The sequence below is a fragment of the Fragaria vesca genome, linkage group LG6 (genome assembly GCF_000184155.1).
Source record: "Fragaria vesca subsp. vesca linkage group LG6, FraVesHawaii_1.0, whole genome shotgun sequence".
In the NCBI taxonomy this organism is placed as follows: domain Eukaryota; kingdom Viridiplantae; phylum Streptophyta; class Magnoliopsida; order Rosales; family Rosaceae; genus Fragaria; species Fragaria vesca.
In genome coordinates, this window is record NC_020496.1 from 30,903,763 (window position 1) to 30,930,162 (window position 26,400).

The 26,400-nt window shown below is 39.7% G+C and overlaps 6 protein-coding genes across 6 annotated transcripts; 3 read left to right on the forward strand and 3 right to left on the reverse strand.

Annotated features, from left to right (window-relative positions):
- The first annotated feature begins 40 nt into the window (after positions 1-40).
- On the forward strand, positions 41-2,632 carry LOC101293624 (receptor-like protein kinase FERONIA-like). Its single transcript, XM_004306010.1, has one exon. The coding sequence runs from the start codon at positions 128-130 to the stop codon at positions 2,630-2,632; it is 2,505 nt and encodes an 834-aa protein (XP_004306058.1). The 5' UTR covers positions 41-127.
- Positions 2,633-4,929: 2,297 nt separating this feature from the next.
- Positions 4,930-7,473, forward strand: LOC101293918 (receptor-like protein kinase FERONIA-like). Its single transcript, XM_004306011.1, has one exon. It carries the CDS (start codon positions 4,930-4,932, stop codon positions 7,453-7,455), a length of 2,526 nt encoding a protein of 841 aa, XP_004306059.1. The 3' UTR covers positions 7,456-7,473.
- A 791-nt stretch (positions 7,474-8,264) lies between these two features.
- LOC101294205 (receptor-like protein kinase FERONIA-like) lies at positions 8,265-10,709 on the forward strand. Its single transcript, XM_004306012.1, has one exon. It carries the CDS (start codon positions 8,265-8,267, stop codon positions 10,707-10,709), a length of 2,445 nt encoding a protein of 814 aa, XP_004306060.1.
- Positions 10,710-13,619: 2,910 nt separating this feature from the next.
- LOC101291071 (eukaryotic translation initiation factor 3 subunit M-like) lies at positions 13,620-18,113 on the reverse strand. Its single transcript, XM_004304170.1, has 10 exons — positions 17,936-18,113; positions 16,830-16,959; positions 16,293-16,431; positions 16,003-16,215; positions 15,768-15,906; positions 15,177-15,327; positions 14,962-15,071; positions 14,784-14,881; positions 14,609-14,678; positions 13,620-14,506 (listed from the first exon to the last, which is right to left on the reverse strand). Exons 1-10 carry the CDS (start codon positions 18,026-18,028, stop codon positions 14,432-14,434), a joined length of 1,218 nt encoding a protein of 405 aa, XP_004304218.1. The 5' UTR covers positions 18,029-18,113; the 3' UTR covers positions 13,620-14,431.
- A 1,442-nt stretch (positions 18,114-19,555) lies between these two features.
- Positions 19,556-21,150, reverse strand: LOC101294499 (NAC transcription factor 25-like). Its single transcript, XM_004306013.1, has 3 exons — positions 20,991-21,150; positions 19,801-20,081; positions 19,556-19,720 (listed from the first exon to the last, which is right to left on the reverse strand). Exons 1-3 carry the CDS (start codon positions 21,148-21,150, stop codon positions 19,556-19,558), a joined length of 606 nt encoding a protein of 201 aa, XP_004306061.1.
- A 1,389-nt stretch (positions 21,151-22,539) lies between these two features.
- LOC101294788 (receptor-like protein kinase FERONIA-like) lies at positions 22,540-25,023 on the reverse strand. Its single transcript, XM_004306014.1, has one exon. The coding sequence runs from the start codon at positions 25,021-25,023 to the stop codon at positions 22,540-22,542; it is 2,484 nt and encodes an 827-aa protein (XP_004306062.1).
- Positions 25,024-26,400: the final 1,377 nt, after the last annotated feature.

A 26,400-nucleotide genomic window follows, 5' to 3' on the forward strand; every position in this document is an offset into this window, starting at 1 on the left:
TAGAAAATTAAACACACCAGTTTAGTATTATACTGTGATGCTTGTGATTCCATATCATAAGCAGAGTAGCTTCCCTTGTTTCCAACTTCATCCTCATCCTCTCATCTTTCATCTTACACTACCTACCATGAAACCAATCACCACTCCTCTCTACCTCTCCTTGTTTTTCATCACTCTCTTTCTCACCGGTCAGTCCCAACCATACACTCCGGTCGACAATATCACCCTCGCCTGCGGCAATTCCGGCCAACCGACCAATGATCTGCTCAGAACTTGGACAGGAGATGTCAACTCCAAGTTCACCCCAATAGGTAACGCATCCGAATCCATAACTGCACCTATGTCCTCCACAGCCAGCCAAGTCCCTTACACCAAAGCTCGTCTCTCTCGCTCTGAATTCACTTACACTATTCCCCTCTCTCCCGGCCAAAAGTTCATCCGCTTACATTTCAACCCCGACACATACAACAACAACTTCCAACGCTCCAACTCCCTCTTCTCCGTCACTGCCGCCGGGTTCACTCTCCTCAAAGACTTCAACGCCTCCGTCACCGCCGACGCTTCCGGTGGCTCTCCGCTGGTAAAAGAGTTTTGTGTAAACATCGAGACAGGACAGAGACTCGACATCACCTTCACCCCAAGCAAAGATGCCTACGCTTTCATCAACGGAATCGAAGTTGTGTCCATGCCTACCGGTTTTTACTATACTTCCTCACCTAATTTCATTGACACCAGCGCAAGCTCATATCCAATCAGAAACGACACAGCTCTGGAGATGGTGTACAGAATCAACGTCGGCGGAGGCCCCATAGCGCCGGACGAAGACACAGGAATGTACCGGAATTGGGACTCGGCCGACGATAAATATTTGGATTATCTAAGTAAACAATTCAGCGTGCTTCCACAGAACAATACCATCGAGCTCAACTTCCTCACAGTTCCAGAGTACTCTGCTCCGAAACGGGTTTACACAACAGGTCGGTCAATGGGGATGAACACAACCATCAACAAGAGCTATAACCTCACATGGATATTTCCCTTGGATCCCAAGTTTTATTACCTGGTGAGACTCCATTTCTGTGAGTTTGAATCTGACATTACCGAGGTTGGAGATCGAGCGTTTCAAATCTTCATAGCGAATCAAACCGCAGAACGACTTGCAGATGTTATTGTATGGAGTGGAGCTAATGGGAATCCAGTTTACAGAGACTACGTTGTGGGCATGTTCAAGCCTCCGGTTGGAAGCGAGAAGAAAGTTAATCTCTATCTAGTACTGGCAGCGCTACAGAAATATTCATATACTAAATACAACGATGCCATCTTGAACGGACTAGAAATCTTCAAGCTCAGCGACTCCACTGGAAACCTTGCCGGACCTAACCCCGATCCAAGAACTCAGGTCGACGCACCAAAGGTGCCACCAAAGAGTAGTCCTGGTAAGAAAAAGTCTACTCCTGTGGTTGGTATTATCGCAGGTGTAGCTTCCGGGCTAGTGTTCTCTGTTCTCGGATACATGGTTTTCAGGAGGAGATGGAAAGTCAAGGACTCTGGCTCCTGCAACAAGAGAATGAAGTTTACAACAACCCCCGGGTCATCTTATCGGTGTCGCTGCTTTTCACTAGCAGAGATCAAAGCCGCCACTAAGAACTTCAGTGATGCTTTCATCATTGGAGCTGGAGGATTTGGTAATGTTTACAAAGGATGCATTGATAGTGGAGTTACTCCAGTTGCAATCAAACGACTGAAACCAGAATCATCCCAAGGTGTTCATGAATTTGAGACTGAAATTGAGATGCTCTCCGAACTCCGTCATCGCCACTTGGTTTCACTCATTGGATATTGTACTGATAAAGGAGAGATGATCTTAGTGTATGATTACATGGCACAAGGGACCCTCCGTTCTCATCTCTACCACACTAATAAGCCATCTCTTCCCTGGGACCAACGGCTTCAGATTTGTATCGGTGCAGCTAGAGGATTGCAGTACCTTCATAGTGGCGTGAAGGGCACCATTATTCACCGAGATGTGAAGAGCACAAACATCTTGCTGGATGACAAATGGGTGGCCAAGGTTTCAGATTTCGGGCTGTCCAAAGGCACAACAGACATGTCCACAACTCACATCAGCACGAATGTGAAAGGCAGTTTCGGGTATCTGGACCCAGAATACTACCGACGCCAATGTCTAACTGAGAAGTCAGATGTCTACTCATTTGGTGTAGTTCTGTGTGAGGTATTGTGTGCAAGGGCAGCAGTGATACATACAGAAGAGCTGAAGCAAGCTAGCCTTGCTGAGTGGGCAAAGAGCTGTCATGAGATTGGGGAACTTGATCAGATCATTGATCCAAGTTTGAGAGGTAACATCATAGCTGAGTGCTTGAATAAGTTCACCGATATAGCTATCAGTTGCATGCATGAAAACGGAACAGAACGGCCCTCCATGACTGCTGTTGTTAGGGAGCTTGAACATGCATTGCAGCTTCAGCAAAGTGCAGAAGGAAAAAGCAAGTGCCCTGGAAGGAATGTTGAAACTGAAACAAGCTGTAGTGAGCAAAACTGTGCCACCAACGATTCCATTAAATGTATATCTGCGACAATCTTCTCTGAGATAAACAACCCAAGTGGGAGATGATGAGCATCATTTCAAACAAATGAAAGCAATCTGGACAGAATCATGAACCCGGTAAGTGTATATCATTACATACTTGTACTGGATTGTAAAGAAAACCAATAGAATGCAATATTACTTGCAGTGCCAGTTTCAAATCACATTACACTTCATTCTATATGCTATATTATTCCTAGCATTAGTTGTCACCAATGTACTATATACCTTATGAAGCTTTTTTTCCTGTCGAATGCAACAGGAAGAGTTGCTCATAATATAAGAAAGTCATCATATGGAAAGCTAAGAATAATAACACATTTGTTATAACAAGGCTCCTTTTACAGTCAAAATTTCCATCACATTTAGCTCAAATGGGAAACAATGGGTTATCACGATTACTTTTAAAACTCCCATCTATAATTCAGAGGATGGACTAAAGTAACATACCTGTGAATCTGTGATCATCAAAACTACCCCAAGTATGCTCATAAAAATCTTCAACTGTTTCGCTGTCGAAAAACAATACATCCTACATCAAGTATAACACATAATCAGGATATCTTTAGTGACTACAAACAAATAAATGTCACCCCAAATAACTGGCATCAAGTAGTTGCAATCACTTTAATGAACCAAAAATCTTAGTAAAATATGGAAAACCCATGAAGAAGGGTAGAGTAATTCCTAAAGTGATGAAACCCAATAAAGCTACAAACTTTGAGCATTCTTCCAGGTACCAATTTCAGTACTTCTGCCATTCTCGCTTCGACAAACGAATATTGCATCCGGAAACAACGGCGTTTCGCTGTGAATTGGGGTTTTTGATTTGGGGCTGAAATCAGAAGGGAAACACTGGTAAAGGTTATTTTGGTACTTTTGTCACAAATGAACTCCACGAACGACGTCGTTCAAATCACTCCATTTTCAATTTTCGCGCTCGACTTGGGTACAAAACCTTGTCCTAAACTCGTAAGTGACCTTTGTGACGGGGTGAACACTAGTATTAATATACAACCTTCTCTTCTCCTAAAATGACTATACCTTAAGGTATGGCGTACATCCCATTAATATCTGATTGAAAAGGGGTGGTAGGGTAGGGATTTGAAGAAATTTTGCCTAGGAATTCATGAGGTATACCATACCCCTTAATGTATAGCAAAATTTTTCCCTAAAATGGATTCAGTTTGTGAAAATGAAAATATTGGGAGATAGTGGCGAGCCTTCGAGCAATCTTGGACTTCTAAAAAAAAATAAAAAATTCTTGTTTATTGTAATATTCCTTGGAGTAGCTTTTCAACAAAATCAAAGAAATATGTATATTAAGAGAAAAGTCCTCCAACATTTACTATCAAATGTCAATTGTTATTTAGAATAAGCACAAGAGGCAAGCATCAATGTAAGCATCAACATTATTATGTGATCGATGTCACGATGTTGATTGCAACCTTTTGCCACAAAATTTTGACTTGTAAGTCTTCCGACCAATAAATAGGCAATAACGTGTCTTCAAAATTCACACTCATAAAATTGTTAAATTTTTGTGCATCTTGTTGACATAAGGAGGGGTTATAATGAGGATTATTTGGTTGATAACTTTTTCGTTTCATTCTGTTTTTGATCACATATTAACATCTTGATTGTCTAGTTAGTAGATATATATGAGTAGATTATCTTTACAAATTTTCATCCAAATTGAAAATCATTAAGGCATTCATAAATGTGATTTACCAATTATAAACTTGAACAATTCATGTTTGACAAATTTGGATCGATCGTTCATTGATTTGATTTAATTCGGTTCCTTAACGATCGCCAATTTAGTTGAAAATTTATATAAATAATCTACTTATATATACCTAAAAATCAAACGGTGTAGATAGAAAAATGTGATTGAAAAATAGGTGTAATACACATTTAATAAATAAAATCCTCAACTAGTCCTTAATCAAATAGTCCTCATTAGAACCCCTCCTGTTAGACAGATTCCAAGCTATGTAATTTTCAATATAGCTTCCTGCCATTTATGTTTGATAATGACTTTGATTGTTTTCTAAATGGAAAACTTTAGCAGTCATCAGCACCATAAGCGTAGAATTTGCTCGAGGATTATGATAGAAGCAAGTTGCCAAGCTCGATAACACGCATAAGTAGAGGACAGATTCATCAAACCCCATTGCTTAGTCATAGTCTAGCAAGTCTTTGATGGTCATGTCCCACTTTCTACTCAAAATTTACAATCAGTGGAATCAGAGCAACCCAACCATAATCAAAGTTCTATCATGAAGAACCTACCCAACACATACTTTTGTACAGTTAATTCCATGATACCAGTTCTTGGTCCTCTCTGCCTTTGCCTTCTTCTCCACATCGTCGCCCAACTTGTGGCCGGTGATTCACAACTTATCTACACTCCAGTTGAAGATATAACCATTGCCTGTGGCGAATCCGGCACCCAAATCAGTAAGTTTGATAACCGAACTTGGAACACAGATATCAATTCAGAATTCTTCCCAATGGAACAAGACCAAGTTGGTAACAGTACATCCCAAGTCAGAAAAGCACCATCATCGTCCTTCACAGGCAGAGTACCCTACACCACCGCGAGGCTTTCTCACTCCGAATTCACTTACACATTTACGTTAACTACTGGCCAAAAGTTCATACGCTTGTACTTCTACCATGCTTCGTATGCTGACTTTGATCGCTCCAAAGCCTTGTTTTCCGTCAAAGCTGGCGGCTATACTCTTCTACAAGACTTCAATGCTTCAGCCACTGTGGATGCTTCTGGGGTGGAGACGATATACAAGGAGTTCTGCTTGAACATATATGGTGGAGATCAGAGTCTAAACATCACATTCATTCCAAGCAAAGCCGAGCAGGCATACGCCTTTATCAACGGAATCGAGATTGTGTCCATGCCGACTTATCTTTACTACACCGCACCTCAAAGCAACGGGCCTGCTTATATAGGCGAGGAAGGCAACTTTCCAATTGGGGAAAACACTGCTATGGAGATGTTTTACAGAATCAACATTGGTGGCAGCCCCGTCTCATCCAATCAAGACACTGGAATGTACCGGAATTGGGATGGTGAGGATGAAACCTACTTGGATGAATCAAGTAGAAATATAACTGTTTCACCATCCAATCCAAGCATTCAACTCAAGTTTGGCAGAATACCTGAATACAGTGCGCCGAAAGAAGTTTACAAAACAGGCCGGTCAATTGACACCAACAAGACAAACAACAGGAGCTACAATCTCACCTGGGAATTTCATGTAGATTCTAACTATCCTTACCTGGTTAGGCTGCATTTTTGTGAGATCGAAATTTTCAAGATAGGAGGAGAGCGGACTTTTGTAATTTACATAGGCAATCAAGCCGTTGATACAGCAGACATAGTCGGATGGAGTGGTGGAAATGGGATACCAGTATACAGAGACTACGTGGTTGCCTTGTCTGACCTGGGAAGGCAGAAGAAAGTAAGTCTATTTATCACGCTGCAAGCATTCCAAATGGACTGGACGATTGAATACAACAATGCAATTCTGAACGGGCTTGAAATTTTGAAACTGATCAACTCAAAAGACCAGCAAACCGGAAGTAGCACCAACCCGAAGGTGACACTGCTAAGCCCAAGAACTTCAAAGAATTCAACTCATATGCTGGTCATCGTTGCTGGTGTAATTTCCAGCATAGTAGTATTCTCTGCATTTGGAATCTTCGTTTTCAGGCAAAGACAGAAAGTTTCCGGCAACAGCCACAGTACAATGAAATTAACAATGACCCCCAGCTCATCTTCACCGTCTTATTTGTGTCGTTACTTCTCACTGGCAGAGATCAAAGCCGCCACCAAGAACTTCCATCAAACTTCAGTTATTGGTGTTGGAGGATTCGGCAATGTGTACAAGGGATGCATTGATGGTGGAGCCACTCCTGTTGCAATTAAACGACTGAAACCAGAGTCATCCCAGGGTGCCCATGAGTTCAAGACAGAAATTGAGTTGCTCTCCCAACTTCGTCATCGCCATTTGGTTTCACTCATTGGATACTGTACTGATAAAGGTGAGATGATCCTGGTATATGATTACATGGCTCGAGGATCCCTCCGTGATCATCTCTATCACACCAATAACTCAACTCTTTCTTGGGATCAACGGCTTCAGATTTGTATTGGCACGGCTCAAGGGCTACAATACCTTCATGGCGGTGCCAAGGGAACCATCATTCACCGTGACGTGAAGAGCACAAACATCTTATTGGATGAGAAATGGGTGGCCAAGGTTTCAGATTTTGGGTTGTCAAAAGTGGGGAGCGCCAACATGTCCAAGACTCACATAAGCACGGTAGTGAAGGGTAGCTTCGGGTATCTAGACCCAGAATACTACCGACGCCAAAGATTAACTGAGAAGTCTGATGTCTACTCATTTGGTGTAGTTTTGTTTGAGGTACTATGTGCAAGGCCAGCTGTGATAAATACAGAGGAGATGAGGCAAATGAACTTATCTGAGTGGGCCAAAAGTTGTCTTCACAAGGGGGAACTTGATCAAATCATCGACCCAAGCTTAACAGGTAAAATCGCAACGGAGAGCTTAAATAAGTTTGTTGAGATTGCAATGAGCTGTGTGCATGAAAATGGTGTTGAAAGGCCGTCGATGGATGATGTTCTCAGGGGGCTTGAGTTTGCATTGCAGATTCATCATAGCCCAGAGAAGGATATCAACTCCATTGAAAGAAAGGTAAAAACTGAACCAAGTAGTCGAGAACCAAGTTGTGCAACCAAGGATTCCATTACATGTATATCTGAGACAATCTTCTCTGAGATCAACAATCCAAGTGGGAGATGATGAGCATCGTATTTGAAGAATGAGACGAATCTGAAAGTATTTATGATATCAGTGCTGCAAAAATATTTTGCATATTCAAGTCAATATATAGTAAAACCCAAATGAATGTAAACTTGATTGCAATGACTCTCTTTCAGATCACTTAAAGAGATCTAAATCCTTGTAGTACCTTGACCATTACTTATCACCAATGTAGTAGAACTTTCATGTCGATCTTTTACTGCCCAGAATTACTGAAATATAAGGGATTCCTCATCTACTGAAAAAAAAAAAACACCTTTGTTCTTATTGCTGGATGTCTTGTTCATACACACCTTTCCTTTAGTTTGTCGAGCCTATGGTGAGGTACAGACAGAGCTGAAAAGGGTAAAATCTTTGCCGGTAACAAGAGACTTTTCCTGTCAAAATAAGCACCACATGTGGTTCAAATTAGAAAGTGGCAAAAAAATGTAAGACAACCACCCATCAGATTATAAAGACTTGGTCCAAGCTACATACCAATGCAAAGGAGAATGGGAACTTTCTAACAATGTTCCTTTACCCTGTCATCGGGCCATGTTTTGATCAATAGTTGTAGGTTGAAAGACTTTTCCAACTCCAAATGAGCACAACCGGTCGAAGTCTTTTTGTTGACGGATGGGTGCATCTTTAATTTAGAGGACCTGCAAGTATTTGTTCAACTTCATCATGCCATACATATCCAGAAGCAGCTTCTTCCCAAAACATCTCCCTCTTTTTTCTTGCTATTTACAATGAAACCAATTCTCACTCTGCTTTACCTTTTCCTGTTTGTGTACGTTGTCACATACATGGTGGCCGGAGATTCGTCAGCTACCTACAGTCGGGTTGCAAATGTCTCCATTGCTTGTGGCACTAATTTCACTGCGGAAATTAATTCAGAAGGTTGGAGCGGAGATGTCAATACGAAATTCACACCCATTGGTAGCACCACCTATGGCACAAGTCCTAACTATTCCTCTGGTTACTTAGAATGGCCGTACCAAGGAGTGCGGCTTTCTCACTCAGAATTTACTTACAGATTCAATCTCACCGCCGGCCAAAAGTTCATTCGCTTCTACTTCTACCCAGCTTCCTACACCAACTTCAACCGCTCCAAAGCTCTCTTCTCCGTCAAAGCCGGTGACTTTACCCTTCTTGACAACTTCAATGCTTCTGCCACTGCTGATGCCTCTGGGGTGGCGACGTTATACAAAGAATTCTGTTTAAACATTCACGAAGAACAGAGTCTAAAGACTTTCAACATCACATTCAGTCCAAGCAAAGATGCCTACGCGTTTATCAACGGTATTCAAGTCATGGAGATGCCAACCAATCTTTACTACTCTGCAGCAGAAAGCGCTGGGTATCGGTACGTCGGAGGCAGCCAACTCAAGTATCGCATCGAAAACAGCACTGCTCTGCAGACGCTCTACAGACTAGACATTGGTGGTGTAAACGGTGGTGGCGAAATAGGAATACGGTTTGGTGGTAAGACATACTTTGTTAGTTATGAAGTCCTGAACGTCTGGAATTCTTCAGATGAGGTGTACTTGGATGCTTTAAGTGAAACAATCAGCGTGCAATCATACAACGATAGAATCCAGCTCAATTTTTTTAAAGCTCCCGCGTACTCAGCAGAAGGAGAAATTTACCGTTCAGGCCGGTCATTGGGGATGAAGAAATACATCAACAAGAGCTACAATCTCACCTGGACATTTCCGGTAGATTCTTCATTCCACTACCTTCTGAGGCTGCATTTCTGTGAGTTTGAACCAGGTATTACCCAGTCCGGGGACAGAACATTTCAAATTATCATAGAGAACCAAGCAGTCGAAGAAGAAGCCGACATAATCGAATGGACTGGTGGAAATGGGATTCCAGTGTACAGAGACTACGTTGTGTACATGTCTGGCCCTGAGAATAAAATGAAGAGCTCATATAATGATGCACTCCTGAATGGGCTCGAAATCTTAAAACTATTTGGGTCGAATGTCTCATATACAGCAGCAGGAAATCCTGATTCACCGCAAGTGAAAAGACCAAAAAAGTCAAGTGAGTCAACTCTTTTGGTTGCCATTGTTGCTGGTGTAATTGCCAGCATAATTGTGTTCTCGGCGACCGGATTCTTGGTCTTCAGGCGAGGATGGAATGGTAAGGACTCAAGATCTAGCCACAGGGGAAAGAAGTCAATGAAGGTCCATAAGTCATCTACACCAACTTATTTCTGTCGTCGGTTTTCACTACCAGAGATCAAAGTCGCCACTGAAAACTTCAATGCTACTTCTATTATTGGAGTTGGAGGATTTGGCAATGTCTACAAAGGACAGATTGATGGTAAGGCAACCCTTGTCGCAATCAAGAAGCTGAAGCCAGATTCATCACAGGGTGCCCATGAGTTCAAGACGGAAATCGAATTGCTATCCCAAATCCGTCATCGCCATTTGGTGTCTTTGATTGGATATTGTAATGATAAAGGTGAGATGATCTTAATGTACGAGTACATGGCACGTGGGACAATCAGAGATCATCTCTACAACACTGAGAACCCACCTCTTCCTTGGAAAGAACGGCTTCAGATTTGTATTGGCGCAGCAAGAGGGTTGCAGTACCTCCATAGCGGTGTCAGGGGCACGATCATTCACCGTGACGTGAAGAGCACCAACATCTTATTGGATGAACACTGGGTGGCCAAGGTTTCAGATTTTGGGCTGTCAAAGGGCACGAATGACACGTCCAACACCCACATCAGCACTCTGGTGAAGGGCAGTTTCGGGTATCTGGATCCAGAATACTTCAGAACACAACATCTAACTCCTCAATCAGACGTCTACTCATTCGGTGTAGTGTTGTGTGAAGTATTGTGTGCGAGGCCAGCTGTGATAGATAGAGAGGATATTAGGCAAGCAAGCCTGGCTGAGTGGACCAAGAGCTGTCATCAGAATGGGGAACTCGATCAAATCATTGATCCAATTTTGAGAGGTAAGATTGCAGCCGAGTGCCTGGATAAGTATACTGAGGTAGCTATCAGTTGCATCCACGACAATGGAACAGAACGGCCATCCATGACCGATGTTGTTAGGGGGCTTGAGCTTGCCTTGCAGCTTCAGCGGAATACAGAAGGAAATATCAACAGCATTGAAAGGAATGTTCAAACTGAAACCACCAGTAGTGAGCAAAGCTGTGCCCCCAACGATTCCATTAAATGCATATCCCCGACAATCTTCTCTGAGGTTAACAACCCAAGTGGGAGATGACGACCATCATTTCAAAGAAATGAAAGAAATCTGGACAGAATCATGAACCGGTAAGTGTACTCATATAAGTTTGTACTGGATTGTAAGGAAAACCAATAAAATGCGATTTCCAAAATCACATAACAGTTCATTCTATATGCCTATGATATTCCTAGCATTATACCAATGTTCTATATATACTTAATGAAGCTCTTTACCTGTAGAATGCAATGCAAGAGTTTCTCTTAATACTAATAGTCATCATTTTGGAAGCAAACAATGATAACACATTAGAAATTTTCCAACCAACAACCAATTTTCACAATTCCAGTTGTACAAAAGCAAAGAGGATTAGTTTACTGCTTTTCCGATTTGGAACTACATGGGCTCACCTGCACCTGCATACCCCTGAAAAGTGATGATACCCAATAAAGCTACAAACTTTGAGTTCCTGAGAATACCACAGCACTCCTCCCAGCCTACCTATTTTCCGATTTCGGCTATTCTTGTCTCCGCAAGCTAAACTGTGCAACCAACAATTCCCTTGTATGCATATCTGGGACAATCTTCTCTGTTCTCTACAATATCCTCTGGAATACAATGTTCTGTTGTAAGGCAAGCACGCTACGTCTGATACTTAAATGAGTCTAAATCAAATAACAGTGCATTCTAAATTATAATAACACAATTGTTATAACAAGGCTCCTTTACTATCACTATGTGTAAATCCTACACATATAGTTCACTCATCACAATTACTAGTAGAACTCCTATCAATAATTTGATAATCTAAACAAACATACCGGTGATCACCAAAACTGCCCCAAGTCTGCTCATCAAAATTTTCAACTGTTTCCCTGTGGAAAAGCACATCAAGGATAACACAGAACGACTGAATCAGAGGACAAACAGATCAAACAAATGTCACCCAAAAGTAACTGGTACCAAGTAGCTGCAATTTACTTTAATGCAAATCTTAGTGATATATTGAACACCCATGAAGAAGTTTGGGTTAATTTCTAACATTAATAAAGAACTGAAGAAGATACAAATTTCTGGGGATTTGGAGTTACACCTGCATATTCCTTAGTGATGAAACCCAATAAAGGTACAAACTTTGAACTCCTGAGAACACCGCAGCATTCCTCCAGGTACCAATAAAGTACTTCTGCCATTCTCGCTTCGACCAAACGAATTTTGGTTTGGGAAACGACCGCGTTTCGTCTGTAAATTAGGGGTTTGGGGTTTTGGAAATCAAAAGAGGAACACTGGTAAGGTTATATTGGTAATTTGCTTCTCCCCCCCAGTTTTCGCGCTCGATTCGGGTACGAACAAACAAAGAGAGAGCAATATTTCCAAAAAAGACAAAATTGAATCAAATTGAAAGGTAAAATTCCACCTTGTCGTAATTGGCCTTTGTGAAAATTTTTAGGTCTTATTTAGGAAAAATTCTAGAACGTGTTAATGGCTTAATGCATTACATGCATCAATTTTATCTTAAAGTTGTAAAATGAGTCATCAAAATGGTAATGTGAGTCTTTGAAGTTGTAATACGAGTCCTTAAAGCTGTAAAATTTTCTAGTTATCATAAAGTTGTAAAATATGTGCTTAAAGTGATAATTGAGTCCTTAAAATACTCATGTTACACCTTTAATGACTTAATTATCATTTTAAGTACACATGATTGACATGAGGACAAACACACCCTAGTTTTACGGCCTTTACCCCTTATCTAGATAGGTAATACAACCTTCTCCATTTTAAAAATGGCCTCAACTTGTTAAAGTGAAAAATATTGGGAGATAGTGCTAGCCTCGAGCAATCTTGTTTACCTGAAACATTCACTAGAGTAGTAGCGGTCTTGGCACTCATCATGACCAAACATTACTACTAGTTGGTGGTGGGGACAAAGAAATATGTATATGAGAAAAAGTCGTTCAACATTTACTATCAAATGTGTTGTTCTTTGGAACAAGCACAACAAGAAGTGAGCATCAACGTAACATCAACACTATATATGATCGATGTCACGATGTTGATTGCAACCCTTTCGAATACGCAATATCGTGTATCTAAAATTCGCAATCGTAAAGTATCAAATTCTTGTGCATCTTGTTGACAGATTCCAATCTATGTAATTTTCAATATAGCTTCCTGCCATTTATGTTTGATAATAACTCTGTGGTTGTTTTCTAAACGAAAGACTCTAGTAGTCATCAGCACCATTAAGCGTAGAATTTGCTCGAGGGGATTATGATAGACCTCACACGAAAAACATCAATTTGCAGAGCAAGCTGCCAAGCTCGATCAACACGCATAAAGTAAAGGAGGACAGGCATTGCTTAGTCATAGTCTAGCAAGTCTTTGATGGTCTTCAGACCAAACAAAAAAAAAAAAAAGGTCTTTGATGGTCATGCCCCACTTTCTACTCAAGAACTTACAATCAGTGGAATCAGAGCAACCCAACCATACTCGAATTTCTATCATGAAGAACCTAACCAACACATACTTTTGTACACTTAATACAATGAAACCAGTTCTTGGTTCTCTCTGCCTTTCCTTTTTTCTCTGTTGAAAAAATGTGACTTAGATTAGAGCCTCTTAAAATCCCACATTAGAAACGTAAAGAGTTATATTTGGGTTATAAGAAATGGTACCACACACACTAATGTCGAGGTCTTTTATGTAAAACATTATACTTGTTTCGCATCTGGATGACTAAACTGAGGATAATATCAACATTTTTAGACCCGTGTGTGTGAGACCCTCGAGGCCCGTCGGCCGCTTCGCATAACAGTATGTTACTTCTACTGTTCACAACCATACATATATCTATGAATTAACTTGTTCCCTTCCTAGGTTCTTCCCCTGCCTATAACATAAACTCATAAAGACACCAAACCAACAATTACGTCTACATACACGTTTGATACAGTACTCACTAGTCACTACTCTATATGAAACTAAAACTCAATCTTCTCTATTCTCTACAATATCCTCTGGAATACAATGTTCTGTTGTAAGGCAAGCACGCTACGTCTCATACTTCAATGAATCTAAATCAAATAACAGTGCATTCCAAATTATCATACTTGGGGAAATTCCGACGAGTATCACCAATGGATAGAGTTTCAGAAACAACAATTTCCGGTCAAGTGATTACTAATTTTATTTTATCCATTTTGAAAATAAAATTGATACTGCTTAATTCAGGGATACAACATATGCATCATGCAAAATTCATTCAAAGATAAGCTAATGCTTCAGCTTTTAACTCTTCCATTATATAACAAACTCACATGAACCTTACTTCATAGTCTAAAACTTTCGACCTATGATACAAACAGTAACACCAAAACTTAAAAACTTACATGAAATTTCAGGTGGAGGCTCAAAGTCTCAAACCCTTTCTCGGATTGAATCCTGCAAAAAAGTATGGTGGTCTGACTGGTCTCTCCCGCGAACATTGGGGAAGAGAGAGACTCGATTTCTCATAGTTTGTCAACAGAGACTGATCTAGTTTTAGTTTCTCATACCAAATCTCTGCAACTGACATCTAACTGTTGTTCACACTTAAGTGTTTTAAGTCGAGCAGTCGCTCACGATTAGAATAGTGTAGAGTAATAAAAGATTTATAGATATAACAAAACACTATTCGTCAAAAATTCCAAGACATTTGGATTGTCACATCATATGGTCCAGACTAACTAAGAAATGGGAAAGAGGAGATAAAAGAGAACATCCTAACGAGCTGCCTGGACACCATCTTCAACTGGCCTGTTAGCTTGAACAGTGCTGATCACATGTGCAATATTGCCCTGGAGCGAGAACATTATCAATGGTTGATACGCAATAAAATGAATTTGACAAAGACTGCAAGACGACAACTAAAAGATTAAGCACTAAAGGCAGCTACTTACCCTCCAAGAAGCTAGCTTTGTCTTAAGAGTATGCCATTGCTCCTTCCCAAACACTCGCTGAGTAGAGCGGCTGCAGACCAAGCAATAAAACAAGAATATCACAAATGTGAACTCGGATATACCAATAACAACGAACCAATAAAACAAATATCTATCACAAGCAACACAAACTTACGTCACAATTACAACTTCATTCATCTGGTCCATTTTACAGTCCAGTAACTTGGCAGTTATAGCCTTAACCACCCAAGGTTCCACTTCATCTTCACTAATCTGTCAGAAGCGTGCATAACTATTATTAACAAGATGAGAAAGGAAAGCAGCAGGCCCAGAAAAACATAATCCAAACTAACCTGAAGTGTATCTCTGATAAGACTATAAGGAACTCTTCCAGATTCATCAGAGCCAAGATCCACCAATGAAATCAACCTCATCTTAGTAATACAATCTTCATGGACAAGACCTGCACCATGTCAACAACAACCTTCTTAAGCACTTAGAATACATCTACTGTGAAAGAACAGAGCGATCGCCCAGATTTATGAATGACGTGGAACCAAAATTCTACCATAGCTTTGCAGCAGAGCAGAATTTGCTGCCGCGAACTCCAAGTACGCATCCAGCCTCTGAGTCAAAAATACCTTCAGAAGCTGATATGCCGGTGCATGTTTAGCATCCTTCTCCAACTGTGCTACAGCAGGCAGATCTAGCAAATCACACTGCAATGTAACAATGCAAACACAAACCAATTAAGAACATTAGAAATGGCCATAAGGAATTTCTTTCCCAAAGAAAGAAAATAATGAACTTGACTAAGGTCCAATATAAACCAGAAAACTACAGGAAAAGACAATCCTACTAGAAAGACGCTGAGCATCTGAGAGAAATGCCAATCATCTAGAGGCTTGAAAGGGCTAATCTAAGCAGCATTACATAGACTAATATAGATATACAAAGACTTATATGCAACTGCAGATAACACTAAATGGCTCCACAAACTACCAAACATAAGAAACCTGAGTCTGAGTCTGCCTCAAATTGGAATATAATAAAAAAAGAAGAAAATTACAAGTAACTAAGGATGAAAATGCACAAAGTAGAAATGGGAGAAAGAAAGTGCTATGCAACATCTATGAAATTGCATAACACATTACAATACCTGAAACATGTCTGGTGTCTTCACAAATTCCACAATTGTGCGAACAGCCTCATCCTTGGCTTGGCTCAAAACTTGCGCATCTTCTCCAGAAAATGTTGCCAAGTACTTGGTTAGAAATTTGAATGACTCCTTTGCCAAGCTGAAATACAACAAAGAAATAATCAATTATTCTCATGTAGAAAAGGCATTTACATAAAAATAAGAATTCATAGGTAAGGGTTTAAGCATAGGATACCTTTTATGTTCTTTTAAAACATTAGATATGGTAAGAAATAGCTGCCTCTGGTCTGAGACCCCAATATTCCACTCTTTCAAGAAACTGTCTATCTGTTTGAATGAAGGGAGGACATGCTCGGTGACCTTCCCATTGATAGCCAAATTCAGAGCGCTCAAGTAAACAGAGAACCGACTATATGGGTCCTCTAGTAGGTTGTACAGAGTGAACAAACTGTAATAAAAATGATCAACATCCGAAGTACATTAAAAATCGTTTAACAAAATGTCACAATCAAAATGGTATATTACATCTTTAACCGCGATGCAGGTTTGTCACTTGGTTGCTGTGTAACCTTTCCAGATATAAGTTCTGCAATCTGACGTACTTCCTCTAGACTTTCAGAATTTGTAACAACATTGCAGATAACAGTGAAGATACACTCAAGATCTGGAGAAGAAAACAACAGGAATTCTTGTATGTTAAACCAAAGATAGATGAATATTGACAATAAAAACACACACTTGTCACCATTCAACAGTGTTTTGCTTATTGTTAAAGTTGCACGATCTGATCACTTGTGATGATATGTTCGAATCCTAATTACACTTTCCACTGTTGTAAAGACATTAGCAACCATTTTAAAAGATAGTAGCTAAGCCTAGGATTATTATTATATCAATGCGCTATGGTTAAAAATAAAACTCTGGACCATCAACACCACGCAATTCACATCACTAGCTAAATAGTACACATGTCAAAGTATCATGCAGTCATGCGACACTGAACCTCCATATCCATTTAACTGCTTGAAAAGGGAATTAGAGAAACCATCGAAAGCACTGTACCTTTGTCTGAGACCTTTGAGAGTATCACATCAGCTGAAGTTAGCATAAGTGACACCAAATCAAACCACCTGGCATTGTCCATACATTGTTTGGCTTCCTCATAAAGTCTTCTAACTTCCTCATCTGCAACCTGCATATGACATAGTCAGGCACATGTGTGATATGCATAGTGTTTTTATACAAGTACAGGTACTTGTATAGTTATCCAGAAACAAGAATGTCATTAGTAACAATTCATGAAGAGATAATATTTATAAATATAAATAAAGGCCTAGGAAACACATATTTTAACAAATCTAATGAACCATGTCTAAGATTTTCCATTGTATGTAAACATGCGTCAATTGGATGACCATGGCATCAATGCAGATGTATATATCTTGTCTCTTTGATTATGAATGTCACTAAAATCTTTTTCCCTATTAAAATTTATGCAAACGAAAACAAATGACAGCAAATATAGTAATCTTCAAATCAACAAACATATTCTACAAAACGGAAAATGCAATTAGGCTAGAACAGGGATGCAGTTGCTACTACATCTGGATAAACTAAACGTAAGTAGTCCTTCAACCCTTTGCAACATCTACAACTCCTCTACAAATTGTATAAATTCATTTTGTCATCCAGAACTCTTTCCATCTTCCAAACCAACAATACTATGTCAACCTATCATCCCATGGAGATAGTGTTAGCCCTATAAGTAGTACAAATCGATTCATTTGTCCTCTTCAATTGTTCTGATTTAACCATACTTTTCACCATGTATCAAATGAAACATCAATTTCAATTCGCTCAACTAGTTTTTTTTTAAAGCCATTTCACTGTTTCTATGATTTCTATCACACAAAAACAAAAACAACAACAAACAATACACCACCTCCAAAAAATAATGCATCTAAAAACATCATGACAATCAACTCTAGAATTCATTTTGATTTACGGCACAACCAGTACTCGATTTCTCTCTCTGCTTCAACTCAAGGCAAGTTTTCTCACCGATGCGTATACAATTCTATATCTATTCAACGATTTTCAGCTCAAGATTAACGAAGAAGATGAAATCTATCGAACTTGAAACAGAGACAAGGTTTCTGAAGGAGTACCTCAGCGCCGGCGTCGGCCCAGGCGAGCTCGGAGGCGTAACGGACGACGGCGAGAGCGGGAATTTCCTCGGAGGTGGGGACAATCGTCGTCATTGTTGAAGGCTCTGTGCAGCTGCGATTGAGATTTTGGTGTTTTGGTCGCAGCAGCCGGAGTGAGCCTGTGTGTGTTCAAAACCCTAGATAGTCGTTTTGAGCTTTCCTGTTAATTTCACAGGGATTCGCTTTCTGTGGTTTAAGGCCTTTGCTTTTTCTTTTTTTTCTTATCTTTGGCCCATGTTGATTTTGTTTAGGCCCATAATGTGCTCATTGTTAATTTGGTAGCTCCACTAGGGTTGGACTCGGTGTTTTCGGTTCGGATTTTTTCTTTGGTCGGCATTGACACCTCGATTTCATTTCATTTAGAACTGGAAACATGTGGTATTGAGTGACGGATTGAGTTGCCTACCGGTTCTTATTTAGTTGGGGGCGCTCTCCAATTCTAGTTTGAGCTGTGAAGTGGCCACGTATTGCGTTGCAATGCATAATTAAAACATTTCACATGTGTCGAGTGATTAACTTCTGGGTCTAAAAGGTCTTTGAGGTACCATCACAATGTTTAGAATAAAGACAAAATCATCCCCATTTCGTTGATCCGGTCTAAATTTGGCCAAAATGCGCTTTAGCTTCACGAATTTAACTTTTTTTTTTTGAAGAGGTCTAACATTGTACAATAGTGCAATGCAGTAATTTTAGAACGCAACAAGTTCGTATTTTGAGGGCATGCAGTTTGTACAATGTTACACAGCTCAACATTTATGTTTCAATGTTTGCTCCTAATCATAATCCGCCCATATGGGGACTCAATATTCATAATTCTAAATATCCAGATGTGTTCCTATATTACACAGGGAGTACTAGGCTCACACTCACCATAAGTGTGGACTCTCCAGATTTGCAGAATCTCTCTAACTTGTTCTTAGGTATTTTGTTTTGCTAATTATTGAAGTATTCGAACAATCATATCCGTCCGTACAATCACGATACATGAAATAATTGATTGTCACAACAACTACTATGTACACGTGTTATTACTAATAATGACGATACATGATTAATTGATTGTTCAATATATAACTACTATCTACACATACTTTTTATGTGAAAAATTGCCAACTATCTAAGTATCATCTTGAAAAAAAAAAAAAAAAAAAAAAAAAAAACGAACAATAAGACTAGATACAGTTCTCCTAATCTCCTAACCTTTTCTTCTCTACAGGTTTCATAAACAAGATTGAACACCTCAACATGTGGTTCTAATAGTCAGCACATTTATGGGAATAAAGAAACTATCAGAGAATAATATTTCCAAGAACATGCCAGTGCACTTTGCACCTCATTTCTAATCTTTCCAAATGTTTAGCAAGATGTACACAGTACACCCATATATGTACAAAACAATCAAGGCATCAAAGAATTATGTGATTCTGTTTTGGTCAGCTGATTTGCAAACCAGGATGTCATACCTATCATATACTAAAATATCATTTTGATATGCACTGTATACTAGTACCTATCTGCAAAACTAAACAACATTTGGTCTATTCTTCCTGCAGCAGCTTAGTTCCTTCAGATAGTACTTATCTATTCTTCCTGAGGCAGCTTAGTTCCTTTTAGATTCTTACTTGTACTCGGTAGCTCCTCCATATCAACCCCCGAAGAATCGCCTTCATCCCTGCCTCTTTCCTCCGATTCATTGACAGAAGGTTCTTGTGTACGAAGAATTTTGCACACTACCAAACTGGATAGCTGCAAGAAGATAAAATATAACAGTATCAGCGCGCTGTGTTTCTCAGTTGGAAACTAAAGATTAGGAAATAAGTAATTACCTTCTCCTGGACAACATTACCAAGTAGATTCGCTGCTGGAAATACACCAGGGTTAGCTTGAAACTCATGGACGGACCACTCGGTTTTGATTCCTGTTTCTGGCCTGCTACCAAGGTAAAACCTCAGAATCCTCTTGAAACCAACCACTTTATTGTTACGAAAGATCTGCTCATCCATAGAGGTGGTAAGGTAGTAGCCATTTCTTGTCAAATAATGGTTTTTGTTTGTCCTAGTTGTGTAGAAGTACCATTCATTATCATTGAAGTGGTCGACATTTTCTTCTGCAAATCATTCAACAACAGATTAGGAAAAGTAGCGTTATGTTGAGCTCAACTGAAATAGTGACCCTTTCAAGGTCCCCTTTTATGTCCTCATAATACAGCTGTGAGGCAATGAATACAGTACTAATGTAATTATTCTGGGTACTCGAAAAATCTCTTTTCAGTTCCAAGGCTCAAATTGAAGTGTTTTAATGCAAGCGCCCAATTTATACAAACCGATATATTTTGTGGAGTGTGAAGGAATCACAAACATCTCATCCCATTATACTCAGAGGTATTTGAGGGCTAGTTTCCATCTCCCATTTCAAGCAGGAAAACAAAAACTTCACAGCACTTCAAGACTGATAGGGACATGACCATGATGACCAAAAGGCCTAAATTTAACCAATCTCAGATTCACATGTGAACAGCATTCTTCTGGCTATATCCAAAGTTCACAATAACTAAATGTCTAAACTAAGCATCATTTTCTCTCAAAGTTAAATACTTTCATGCAGTCTCCAAAATTGAGAAATTTAGTGCAACAAATTTTATACTCCAACTCGGATCCCAGATTAAATCCAAGACTACATCTCTTCTGCTAACTTCAGTAAGAAATCGATAACCTTAACACTTCACAGGAGCAACACATTTGATATAGAAAAAGAATCAGAAACTCTAAATGGGTAATGCAGAAACAGTAAAACTTTATCGCCAATTCACCATAGCATGAAGTTGAGAAATGAGACCCAGAACGTAAATAAAGGTAAAGAAACAAACCAGAGCAATGAAAACAGAGAAGTAACAGTAGCATAGAAACCCAATGTCATACAAGAAATGCATATATAGGAAATCAAGAACCCTTCTTTTTCATGTAATGCACATATAGGAAATCAAGAACCCTTCTTTTTCATGTAATGAAGAACTAACCGAGTGGAAGATGCTCAGGGCTGGTGGAGTAGACATCTTCGGTGGTGATTGTATCATAAGGTTTCGGCGTACCCAGTATCTTGGGGACCAAGTAATTCCTAATAATCTCATCATCAGTGGGCTGATAAAACCTGAGACCTGGAAAAGGAGGAGCAGCCATTCCTAGCTTACAGGGCTTCTTACAAAGAAGAAGAAGGAGGAGGAGGAGGAGGAGGAAGAAGAAGAAGAAGAAGAAGAAGAAGAAGAAGTAAGAAATCTTGTAATGGATTTGGGGCGAGTGGAAAAACTATAACGGTTTGGGCATTTTGACTGTTTTCAGGTCTAGTAATTTAACTAATTTTCTTCAAACGGTTTTTTTCTGCAGTTAACGGGTCGGGTTAAATTGAATAAACCTTTTTCTAGCCCAAAAGGTTTTCATTCAAACGGCCCAAGACCCTTGGCTAGAAAAAAGAACGGCCCAATGCTCTTCCCTAGAAAAGGAACAGGTTTGGGTATCCTAAAGGCTGCTTAAGTCGCTAACCCATCGGCATGGGTGAAAAGCAACCATTTTGCATTACGCATTACAACATAGTGTCTGCCTATTTTGATAGCTATAGAGATTGGACATAGGGTAAGGAACACAAGCAACTAGACAAGAAAATATCATGCAACTTGTTTTAAGTTGTCGGCATATATAATCAATGTTCTAAAAGGCAGTAGGTGGGCGATAACCCGCAACCTAGAGCCTGGACAGCCTAGGCAAAGATTAAGCGGGGATTAGGCAATTTCTATTTTTTAAGATTTATTAATTAAAAATATATATTTTATACGATTTAATATTTAAAAAATGTCAAATATGAATAAATTATTCAACATAAATCTAATCAGACCTATTTATAAAATAAATTATAAATAAAATTTAGCATAACTTCCTGTAAAAATGAGCAACAACAATAATAAACATATACACCTCTAATTTTAAACACATCATTAACTTTTATACGTTCATACTCCCCACAATATAACAATCTCACTACAAAAAGAAAACAAAATTAGCCGAAGAGCTTAGCAGCCTAGGCGGCCGCCTAATCGCCCACAACCTGACACAAAGGTGTGGAAGAAAACCGAGACGACTTGTTGCAGCCTAGAGCCTAGGCGGGGACCAAGCGGTCTTAGGCGGGGCCATTTAGAAGATATATAATTGATGCATATCATCTATTGTTAGGTGAATGATATTTTATTATTTCATGTTTATATAAAATATGATAAATTTTCATCGATATTCGATATTTTCTCGATATAATTTATTTTAATTTATTTTATTTTATTTTGCTTAACATGTAACTCCAAAAATATATATACAAGAGTTTTACTAACTTTTATCACTATTATTGTAAAAATAAATATTTAAATGGATAAAATAAATCAGTGATCACTTGACCAAAAATACTCACTTCCACTCATATTGCATTGCTGGGTTTAGATTCAATGAAGTATTAAACGTATCGTACTTGCCTTACAAGTTACAACTGACACTTATACAAGAGAATTTTGTAGAGAACATGCAGTCTCATCTACCAATAGGGTTGTTTATCTCAGAGAAGATTGTGGCAGATATGCATATAATGGAATTGTTGGTTGCACAACTTTGCTCACTACTGCTTGTTTCAGTTTCACCTATCTTTTCAGTGCAGTTGATGTTCTCCTCTGCACTTGGTTGAAGCTCCAATGCAAGCTCAAGCCCTCTTACAACATCATTCATGGACGGCCGTTCAGTCCCATCATCATGCATGCAGCTGATAGCTACATCAGCAAATATATTTAAGCACTCGGCTCCAATCTTACCTCTCAAACTTGGATCAATCATTTGATCAAGTGCCCCATTCTGATGGCAACTCTTTGCCCACTCGGCCAGATTCACTTGGTGAGCTTCTGTTTTCTCTGTATGTATCACTGCTGGCCTTGCACACAATACCTCACATAAAACTACACCAAATGAGTAGACGTCTGACTTCTCAGTTAGACGTTGTCTTCGGTAGTATTCTGGATCCAGATACCCGAAACTACCTTTCACAATCGTACTGATGTGAGTTTCGGACATGGTTGTTGTGCCTTTGGACAGCCCGAAATCCGAAACCTTGGCCACCCATTTGTCATCCAATAAGATGTTAGTGCTCTTCACATCTCGGTGAATGATGGTGCCCTTCACACCACTATGAAGGTACTGCAATCCTCTAGCTGCACCAATACAAATCTGAAGCCGTTGTTCCCATGGAAGAGGAGGGTTAGTAGTGTGGTAGAGATGGTCACGGAGGGTTCCATGTGCCATGTAATCATACACTAAGATCATCTCTCCTTTATCACTACAATATCCAATGAGTGAAACCAAATGGCGATGGTGGAGTTCAGAGAGCATCTCAATTTCAGTCTCAAACTCATGAACACCTTGGGATGATTCTGGTTTCAGCCGTTTGATTGCAACTGCAGTGGCTCCACTATCAATGCATCCTTTGTAAACATTACCAAATCCTCCAGCTCCAATGATGAGAGCATCACTGAAGTTCTTGGTAGCGGCTTTGATCTCTGCTAGTGAAAAGTAGCGACACGGATGAGATGACCCGGGGGTCGTTTTAAACTTCATTATCCTGTTGCTGGAGCCAGAGTGCTCAACTTTCCATCTCCTCCTGAAAACCATGTATCCGACGACAAAGAACACAAGTATGCTGGAAACTAGACCAGCAACAAGGGCAAGCACAGGAAATGACTTACCATGCTGTGTCATCTTCAGGTCCGGGATGGATCCGAGCTCGCCTTTTGGGTCAATTAGCTTAAATATTTCGAGTCCACTCAACGTTGCATCCCTATATTCACTCGACAAATCTGCATGTAATGCTTGAAATGAAATAGAGAGATTAATTTTTTTCTGGCTTCCAGGGTCAATCATGGCCAACATGTAGTCTCTGTATGTTGGTATCCCATTTCCACCACTCCAGAGAATTATGTCTGCTCCTTGTTCAGCAGTTTGATTGGCTATGTAAATTACAGATACACGTTCTCCGATCTTGGTAACGTCAGACTCAAACTCACAAAAATGCAATCTAACCAGGTAGGAGAAGTTAGAGTCTACAGGAAATGACCAGGTGAGATTGTAGTTGACGGTTTTGTTCATCCACATTGACCGTCCTGTATTGTAAACTTCTTTTGGAGCAGAGTACTCTGGAGTTTCGACAAACTTGAGCTCAATTGTGTCGTTCTGTGCTAGCACGCTGTATTTTTTACTCAAACCATCCAAATACATGTCATCAGCAGCTTCCCATTTCCGGTACACTCCTGTGTCTTCAGTAGTGTTGATTGCCTTTCCGCCTACGTTGATTCGGTACACCATGTCCAGGGCTTTTCTGCTTTTGACTGAATAAGGACTATTGCTGCCGATGGAACGAACTGAAGTTGTGTAGAGATTGGTGGGCATCGACACGATTTCAATCCCGTTAATAAAAACATATGCATCTTTGCTGGGTGTGAATGTTATGTTCAAGCTATGTTCTGTCTCTATGTTGACGCAGAATTCTCTCATCAGCGGCGTCGCATCATCGGCAGTGTTATAAGCTCTGAAGTCCTTTAGCAGGATGTAGTCGCTAGCTGTGACAGAAAAGAGGGAATTGGAGCTTTGGAAGTCCGGGTATGAAGCCGGGTTGAAATGCAAGCGGACAAACTTTTTCCCGGGAGAAAGAGGAATGTTGTAAGTGAATTCCGAGTAAGAAAGGCGAGCAGTGGTGTAAGGGACTTGGCTAGCGAATTGTGACACAGAAGGAGGTGCTTTTCTGGATTGGGATGTCATGTTACTTTCACCATCTTGTATGGGTGAAAATGTTGAGTTGATGTCTCCACTCCAAATTCTGGAGTCGTAGTTATTTGAATGTTGCCCCAGATTGCCATAGTCAAGGGTGATATCATCCACCGGAGTGTATATAGGCGGCGACAGTACTCCGGCCTCTAGGAGAGTAAGGATGTGGAGAAACAAGGAGAGGTGGAGAGGAATGAGAATCGGTTCCATGTTAATGGTAGACTAATGGCTCATGAAAGCTGAGTACAGAGATTTGCTCAGTTACAGATATGTATTGATCACTGATTGAAGTATCTGGAGGGGAAGGGAGAGATGATCATCAAGTACTTGGCATTAACTAGTCTTTAGAGACTTTTTCTTTAGAGACTTGTTGTTGGCTTGTTGCTTTTGTTGTTGTTTGGGACGATTTTCGTGGTAGACTAGAGGCTAATGGAAGCTGCGTGCAGAGATACAGATATGTATTGGTCACTGATTGAAGTATTGGAGGGGAAGGGAGAGATGATCATCAAGTACTTGACATTAACTAGTCTTCAGAGACTTTTCAAAAAAACCTAGCCTTTAGAGACTTTTTGTTAGTGAACATGAATCTGGCCCATAATCTTTTCCATTGGATGGAAAAGATTATGGGCCAGATGATGGAAAAGATTATGGGCCAGATTCATGTTCTCTAACACTTTTTCTTATGGGTGGGAAAGTCTTTAGAGACGTGCTGTTGGCCTGTTGCTGTAGTTAAAAAGCTAATCTTTTGAATTTAACAAGAGGGTGTTGCATAGAAACATAGGGTGTGGCTTAGAAAACTATGTTCTTGACTCTATCTTCATTTGCCAATTGCATTTTGTTGTTCAACTGTTATCATCTGTTCTTCATATAATATTCAACAGGAAGGATTATGAAGGAGGCCCCTTAGTGATTGATACGGAGGCCCCTTAGTGATTGATACATCGGAAATATAAAATGTTGGAATCCACCAACGGCGACTTGAATCCACAAGTCTATTTTCTCGAATCCACGAGAAGTTCCTGGAATGCACCAGAAGAGTGGAGATAAACTCAAATGTTTTGTTAATATCAAAGCTCACGACTACAACCAATTAAGGGTCCTTATATAGGAGAAACTAAACCCTAGGGTAACTAACAACCAAGCCTAAAAACCCATAGGTTAAAACAAAACAAAATCCAAAATAAACTAAAAACCTAAAATAATACTAAATGCCGAATCGGATATATAAAACGATATCTTTTGGCCTAAATATGACAGGGCTCACTAAAGTGAGTCTTGTAGATGTAGATCTCGTCGTTCTCATTCCGGAAAGGTATCACGCGTCATAAACAGACGTTCTTGTCAAAAGTTACTCCAAATCAGATTTAACAGATTTTGCACGACAAACCCGAAAAGTCCAAAACAACATATTCTTAAATATTCCAGCGGCTACCAACCTCATGATACTAGAATTATCAATCTTTAAATCATTCTTTTGATTATTCGTCGCTTCCTGACTTTTATTTTTTTTCTGTCTAAATTTAGTTCATTCTCGTTCTACATCAGTGATGTACAACATCTTAAATAGACAGCAAATATTTACAAGTC

Excerpts from the sequence above, each read along its gene's own strand:
- LOC101293624 (XM_004306010.1), top strand. The coding sequence starts at position 128 with ATGAAACCAATCACCACTCCTCTCTACCTCTCCTTGTTTTTCATCACT.
- LOC101293918 (XM_004306011.1), top strand. The coding sequence starts at position 4,930 with ATGATACCAGTTCTTGGTCCTCTCTGCCTTTGCCTTCTTCTCCACATC.
- LOC101294205 (XM_004306012.1), top strand. The coding sequence starts at position 8,265 with ATGGTGGCCGGAGATTCGTCAGCTACCTACAGTCGGGTTGCAAATGTC.
- LOC101291071 (XM_004304170.1), bottom strand. The coding sequence starts at position 18,028 with ATGACGACGATTGTCCCCACCTCCGAGGAAATTCCCGCTCTCGCCGTC. Across the intron at positions 16,216-16,292 it reads CCTGCATCGCGGTTAAAGAT|TTTGTTCACTCTGTACAACC; the intron begins GTAATATACCAT and ends TTTTTATTACAG. Across the intron at positions 14,507-14,608 it reads CAAAGCTAGCTTCTTGGAGG|GGCAATATTGCACATGTGAT; the intron begins GTAAGTAGCTGC and ends TTCTCGCTCCAG.
- LOC101294499 (XM_004306013.1), bottom strand. The coding sequence starts at position 21,150 with ATGGCTGCTCCTCCTTTTCCAGGTCTCAGGTTTTATCAGCCCACTGAT. Across the intron at positions 20,082-20,990 it reads CCCTGAGCATCTTCCACTCG|AAGAAAATGTCGACCACTTC; the intron begins GTTAGTTCTTCA and ends AATGATTTGCAG. Across the intron at positions 19,721-19,800 it reads GTAATGTTGTCCAGGAGAAG|CTATCCAGTTTGGTAGTGTG; the intron begins GTAATTACTTAT and ends ATCTTCTTGCAG.
- LOC101294788 (XM_004306014.1), bottom strand. The coding sequence starts at position 25,023 with ATGGAACCGATTCTCATTCCTCTCCACCTCTCCTTGTTTCTCCACATC.